Source organism: Penaeus vannamei, chromosome 4 (assembly GCF_042767895.1).
Source record: "Penaeus vannamei isolate JL-2024 chromosome 4, ASM4276789v1, whole genome shotgun sequence".
In the NCBI taxonomy this organism is placed as follows: domain Eukaryota; kingdom Metazoa; phylum Arthropoda; class Malacostraca; order Decapoda; family Penaeidae; genus Penaeus; species Penaeus vannamei.
This window is the reverse complement of record NC_091552.1, coordinates 29,199,851-29,207,350: the sequence shown is the minus strand read 5'-3', so window position 1 is coordinate 29,207,350 and position 7,500 is coordinate 29,199,851. Positions and strand designations below refer to the sequence as shown.

The window sequence follows — 7,500 nt, the reverse complement described above, 5'->3', positions numbered from 1 at the left end:
TTCTTGGACTGAGTTATTTACTATATAGAGATATGATATGGAGTTGCTGCAAAGAAATAAGCTATTACCATCTAGATAAAACAAATCAAAAGACAAATATGGACACTGGAAAATGGCAAAAAAGCTAAAAAAATTTACACAAACTAACTTTGGAAAACAGAGGCACAGAGTCTTGTCACCGCTCATGGGTGTTTGCGTATGGCCGGTCTACGCACCACACACCCAGGATGTTGGCTACTTACATAAGCCACTTATCGTGATTTCCTTGACACAACTGGATGCAACGGGTTAATGAACAAATTATCTAAGCTCTTAATGAACACAGAAGCTATTTTGCTTTTATCGCTACACCTATGGAACACTCACCTGTACATACTGGCAGATGACTCACCACCCCCAAACCTCTCTGCAAACTCCCTGCGACGTGCAGCATTATCTTCTTGTCTCTGGCGTCGTCGAGTCTCTGTTGGGAATAAACCAGATATTTTTTTTTGTAAGCAAGTGAATCACTTAGCCTGTTGTGCATACGTAGATTTTGTGTGGACAGAGGGTGAATATGCAGAGGCTGTATGAACTTTAGAGGATTTGTATAATCACTAGAATGTGCACAAACTCATTGATAAATAAATATCCTGTTAGATTTAATGCATCTCCTCTTAGTAGCAAGCTGAATATCAAGCAGTGTTTCAGAGTATTGGATGAATAATCATTCATTTGTGAGATTCAAGCAAAACTCATCTTACATCTTTGAATAGAAGCCTGTTATATCCTTGAATTCGTTCCTCTACCTCCAACAAACTATACTCTATTTACGATCAATAAAAAAGCAAAGGACACTTTTAATATTCTAAATTTACTTCAAATCTTTTAACTAGTAAACTTCCATCAATAAAAAACACATACAGTGAGCCAAAACCCAAGTACCTCTATTCACAAGTGTCTTTCCTTCTTCGATGAGGTCAGAAGTGAGGTCATCATCTGACATGAACTGTTGGAAGCCCAGTGCAGAGAGGAGCCGTGAGCCTAAGCTGTAGTAAGTGGCAAGACACAGGGCTACTATCATCATTGGGAAGTAGATGTTGAAGCCATCACTGATAATTTTGATCACATCCATATGGCCCATTATCTGCAGAAAGGAAGAAGCAATGTTCCTATATGTGGCAACTTTGATAAAAGTGGATGAAAGATGGATATGGAAGATAGAGAGCAGTAGGAAAATTCATCTAAAGTTAACTTAATTTTTACAAATCATCATTCAAAGAATATGACAATATGGCTACTTTGAAATACCCCCCCCCCCCACACACACACACAAACAAACACACAAAATAAAAATAATAATAAATGATAATGATTGATAAATGATACTGATAACAACAATAATGATGATGATAATAATGACTGTGATGGTGGTGATAATAATAATAACCATACTAATACTAATAGTAATAGTAATAGTAGTAGTAGTAGTAGTAATGGTAGAAGTAATAGTAATAGTAATAATAATAGTAATAGTAATAGTAATAATAATAGTAATAGTAATAATAACAGTAATAGTAACAATAATAGTAATAGTAATAATAATAGTAATAGTAATCGTACTACTACTACTACTAATAACAATAATAATAATAATAAACAGATAAATAGGCATCAATGCCCATGAAATACACTATATATCACAAACTCCATTCCACCCATCCATCCACACCCCACAACCCCTCACCTGTGTATAATGTGTTTCATCCGTGTGGACCTTGATGACATGCGAGTCCATGTGAATGAGGGAGAGGAAGTTGAGGCACATGGGAGGGGTGAGTCGACACAGCATCATCCCTGAGAAGATGAGCGAGTACTCATCTGTCTGGTGATGCGGAGCCAGGTAATACAGGTTGAGAACTCGGATCTTGAAGAGGGTTGAATATGCGCACAGAGCGATGTAGGCCATGGTTAGGGATGATATGACCTGGAATTTTTTTTAATTAAAGTTGATTAGAGTAAGAAAATAAATGTAATATACTGCAAAAGTAAGTCCTTTCTTTGGTTTTAACACTACAAATTCTATGATCAAATGCTGAAGTGTTTCTTAGTCCTACATTTAATCTGCAGGCTCTTAAGGTACATTTTTGCCATACTGAGTACTCTTGACCATGCACCACAACTCTTCCTAATGAAGGAATAATAACTATTACATTAAGTAAAAAATATTTTTAAAAAACAATAACAATAAAAAAATAAATAAATAAATACGCTGAGATAAAAAAATCACAAATCTCGCCTCCCCCTTACCTCGATGGTGAAATAATCATAGCTGGCCTTAGCGAGATTGACAAAGACAGCAAAAAGTGAGATGGTGGGAGATGTGCTGAAGAAGGTAAGCTCTGACCACACCACTGCCACTGACACCAGAGCACAGCACACAGCCACCGAACGCAGTAAGTAACCACGGATGCGACAGCGCCACAGCCACTCTAGGGGGCGAGAGGAGAGGGCATATGCAGATCAATTTTGTGGTGGGTTTTACACAATAAAAAAAGAGGATACTGGTATTATGATTCTATAAAAAGCAACAACAACAAAAAAATGTGATTGTGCATTTTGTAGTCTAATGCTTTACCATTAATTCCTAGGTATTTGTCATAAGAAAATGGTCGAGTGAAAGAGAATGGCTGCTAGAAAAAACAAAAAGAAGAGCAAGAAGAGGAATAAAAGGGAGAAAGGATGAGGAAAGAAGAAAAGAGGAAAAGGAAATAGATGGAAAAACAGAAAAAAAATAAAAATTACTGATAACAAAGAAACTAAAACAGAAAGAAACGGAAGAGAGAGAGAAAAAAAAAACATACACATACATACATAGCAACATATATACATATCATACATGGAGGTGTTAAACGCCAAAACTATTAAACTAACCTACAGTAGGGGTATAAACATAAGAGATGAGATAATGCCTTCGTGGTGGAGTTGAGTGCTTGAAAGAGGTATCATGAGAGACTGCATTACGGTGTGTGTCTTCCAAGTATGCAATGTTCTCTACTAGCAAGCCCCACTGAGTCTCCACACGTCTCTGGTTTTGAAGGGCCTTTATCAACTGGAAAGATGAATTTAGAAATATTACAGGAGAAATGAACTGTTTGAAAATTACCTCTAAATCAAATGTACAAAAAAGATCACTCAAACGTTGATTATTTTTGCTTCAGAAAGATGAAAAAGCTGAGAAAATCAACACAAAAAATCAGGACTCCTTGTGGAGTGTGTTTCTCTAATCTTCCCTTCCCCCACCTATTTTGGAAATATAACAGTCAATTCTAACCCACTACTTCTTTTAGCAGCTTATGTAACCTTCAGGCTGCTCTGGTATCTGCAACTGCAGCTCTGACTTTTCCTCTCATCTCATAATAGAACCTTGACTCCTATCCCTTACCTGCTTGTGCAACCTGACAAGTGCCTTTTCGGAGGGTACATCTGCATGTGGGGAGTCAGGAGTAGGGTGCTGGCGAACTCTATCTAGAAGCTCTGAAGGGACCTTGTTTTCAATGACATCCATATGTGCACGTAGTGGGTGACCCAAGCCAATGCTTCCTCCTAGGGCCCGCATACTCTGCAAAGTGGAAGGAGAGCGTTACACAGGAAGGAAATGGCAATGGTTGTGTGGGTAATATAGAGACAAATATCCTTCAATCTGATACTGATATAAAAATGTTGAACTCTTAGTTTACCAATTTATTTACACAAAAGGACAAAAGGAAAGGATGAAAAAACAAAAACAAAAGGGAAACAGCAAACTACATAAATAATATACTTTACCTGTAGCAAATCACTGACGTGCTCATTAGCTTCGGCTTTTTCTTGAGAGAGCTTTGCTGCACGGAAATATGCGTGGTGGAGTGTGTGCAGAGTGGAGGCTGAGTGCCAAATGGAGCGCGGAACTTCCACCAAGCCATAGCCAAGAAGTAACACCAGCCAGAACAGACCCCATGTGTTGGAGGCAGAGGCAGCAATGGCTCTGAGTTTTGCTCTGGTTGGGTGATATAATGTGGTTGAGTATCAAGTATTACTTTTTAGCTTACTCACATACTGATAAATAAGTGTCAATCTATGAAATATTATTTCAGACAGTAATATTTGCAATATATATAAACAGGTTTGATATAATTACTGAATATATTTTAACAATATACACATTCCTCAACTGACATATAATTCATCAAGTGTTGATATATTTGCTATAAAATATCAATTAACCCAATGCTGATGGGAAAATGGTGCATTCCCTTTGGCAATGCTTGATTAAATGTTTCTGCACATATGCCAATGCTTAGCCACAAAGGAGTCAATTGGTAGATCTTGCGACCTCACTTTTCCTTGAAAAAGCAGGAAAACGTTTTTTTTTACTAATGCTTTCAATACTGACACTGTTAACTTTGTTATAAACATTATAATCACTATATTGTTACTGACATTACTAACAGCAGTAATAATATTAGAAAATATTATCGAAAATCAAGGTAAAGGGTAAACAGGTGAGACAGGTAGTTCGTGTAATTGGTTCATTGGTGACTTAGTACTTGTGGAGCCATCTATATGTAAAAACAATGACTAAATTCAACACCCACAATGGGCAATGGCACGTATGTACATGCCATTCCCGGTGGCTTGGGGTTAAGACTGTAATATCATATAGTCCAAAGTACTATAGCATTTTTGAAGTAAACATGTAAGGTAAGATCTAAGTACAACTAGTAATAATAATCACATTTGATGGCAATTAAATGTCCACCCCCCAAAAAAAAAAAAAAATAATAATAATAATAACTCCACCTCTTACATACAAAGGTGTGAACACTTCATCTTTGAATATACCCTACTGAAATGGAAGTGCATCAAATGTGCCAGTGCAACCTATATGTAATCATAAACTGCACTTTAGCAATCATATTTGTCAATATAAAGTGTCCAAGATGAGTGTTACTATAGTGAGTAATTAATATCTGTGTAAATGGTAATAAAAAAATCTCTCATTAAACCCATTTTTCTAAATAATGATTTTAGCATTGTATACTAAATACATATGGCCACATATCTACTCGAGTGCTTTAAACTATATCAAAGATCATACTATCAAGAGATTTCAATAATTTAGATTCTGCATCTTGTTTAGGCATAGACCATCTTACAGAAACATTGACTCAAAAAATGACCAAAACAACATCTTTGAGCACCATTATATGTTTTCCTGCTCTTCCCTTTCTCTTTTTGTTTACACATTTGTGCAAATAACCAAAAACTCACCCATCCAACTCAAGATTCGTCAGGGCAATGTAGAGAAGCAGTATTCCCACAATCAGAAGGTAAGATCCATAGTAAATGGCGTTATCTATGAGGGCAGAACGGAGCTTGGTGCTAAAGGTGAAATCTCCAGCCTTAGTGTACGACTGCATGAGAGGCAAGATCAACCTGGAAGAGGATGGATTTCATTAAAGATGTGCTTAAAGTCTGATGAATACCCCATGCTTACCCTAACAAAAACAATAATCAATACACTGTATATGCAAATGAAACAAATAAACAAGCCCCCACCCCAAAGCTAAACTTAGTGAATGCATTAACATATAAGCAACACCTCATACCATGTAAGAAACTGTGAGGTCCAGTAGACAACCCTCCAAAACACAGGAAAGACTCCAGCTGGGACAAAACTCCAGGGCTTGTGGCAGCCTGGTATAGGGGGAGGGACGGGGGAGGGGGCCACTGTTGTCACGGAGATATTTGCTATGCTGCCATCGTCAATAGGGTCCGAGAGCAGGCTGGTCTCGTTGGTCAAATTGCTTGGGGTTGAAGGAAGTAATTTCTGCACCTTCAATGGATCAGCTACATCTGGGAGGCAGTTTTGGTATATGGTCTGGAAATGAGCAGAAGTTATTAACATGAATTTAGATTATGATTTGCCTTCCTCTTGCAAAACTTACTAAATTTATATATATATTGCAGCTTTACATGCATACATTAGGGGTGGTTCAACATTTTCACAAGTATACAAAAAGCACTCTTTTTGCTCCCCCTCCCCCCTAAAAGCGTACACCTGAAAATGTTGATGCCAGATGTGCCCTTGAACAGACAGGGTAGTCCTGTGTAAATGATCCTTATAGTCCTGCTCCCCTTTAAAAGCTTATAGTAAATCATTTCCACAATTAGGGGTCATCCTCCCTTGAGTGAAGTATCAGGATCATTTTTAATTGGGACAATTGTGAAGACCAGGTAACTCTGAAAATTATTTCGTACTAACTACTAAACGATTCAGCCACATCTACTGCCCCTTCCAAGTGTGCTCTTTGTATGCTCATGAAAATGTTGAAAATTTTGAACCACCCCTTATGCATATATATATACAGTATATATATTGAAATACATATGTTTATATAAATATATATTATATATATATATATATATATATATATATATATATATATATATATATATATATATATATATATACATATATATATATACAAGTATATATGCAGACCTAAGTGACAATGGATCAATAGTAACAATAATTAATAATAACTTATAATCATAATTGCATTCATAATAGTAACAATAACAATAATAATAATAATATTAATAACAATAATAATACTAATACTAATACTAATACTACTACTAATAATAATAATATTAATAACAATAATAATAATTACTACTACTACTACTACTACTACTACTAATAATAATAATAATACAATAATAATAATAACAACAACAATGATAATAAAAACAATAATGGGAATAATGACAACATTGACAATGATGATAATGATCATTATATTAATGATGATCTTATTTATGAATGAAAAATAATGTGATACAAGAGGGCAGGAATATTCTGGCTCCATATATTCCATCATCTTTAGCACTTACCCTTTAATGTTATAAATTTGCCTACTTAATTAACTTTAAATGTTAACCATAATAATTTCCTCTCTGCAGAAGTAGTTAAATAAAACCCTATAAAAGTTTACTTACATTGGACACGTCAAGTGGCAGAATAAAGACGATGAGCATGGAGAAATACCAGGCCACTAGTACTGCGACTGTGACCACGATGTGATGACGATACCAATTGCCATAGTGGAAGAGCACCACAGCTGCTACCACAAATGTCACTAAGACTTCTACAACCAAGGGTCCCACACCCATCTTGCTTGTCTATAAGATGGATTATATTTTTGAGTTTTACTTTCTTCTATGGAGTTATTTCTTGCTCCTTTCGTGATGCATGAAATGAAGGATGTACTTGTATCTTGCTTCAGGTGGTCTTCTTTCGATTCGGTTTTGTTTTCTGACTAGATTTTAGACATAGAGCATAGCATAGCAGTTTCACAAGCGCATAAACTTAACTGTGCAGTATATCAACTCAGTGTTAAAGTATTTTCTAACTGTTGATGCTGCTGCACAATTAATGATAAAATTGGTTCACTCTTCTTAAAGCAATTATTC

At 35.9% G+C, this 7,500-nt stretch overlaps 1 protein-coding gene across 1 annotated transcript in view; it reads right to left on the bottom strand.

Moving 5' to 3' along the window:
- The window catches only part of LOC113821276 (LMBR1 domain-containing protein 2 homolog), an 8,704-nt gene that overhangs the window by 1,095 nt on the left and 109 nt on the right, over window positions 1-7,500 (bottom strand). The window contains exons 1-10 of the mRNA XM_027373770.2: window positions 7,027-7,500; window positions 5,631-5,902; window positions 5,293-5,457; window positions 3,808-4,018; window positions 3,425-3,601; window positions 2,914-3,091; window positions 2,290-2,471; window positions 1,727-1,966; window positions 925-1,126; window positions 367-463 (exon numbers count right to left, since the gene is read on the bottom strand). The exon at window positions 7,027-7,500 is cut by the window's right edge and continues 109 nt beyond it. Coding sequence (XP_027229571.1) covers window positions 367-463; window positions 925-1,126; window positions 1,727-1,966; window positions 2,290-2,471; window positions 2,914-3,091; window positions 3,425-3,601; window positions 3,808-4,018; window positions 5,293-5,457; window positions 5,631-5,902; window positions 7,027-7,200 — 1,898 coding nt within the window. The 5' untranslated portion in view covers window positions 7,201-7,500. The remainder of the gene's footprint in view (window positions 1-366; window positions 464-924; window positions 1,127-1,726; window positions 1,967-2,289; window positions 2,472-2,913; window positions 3,092-3,424; window positions 3,602-3,807; window positions 4,019-5,292; window positions 5,458-5,630; window positions 5,903-7,026) is intronic.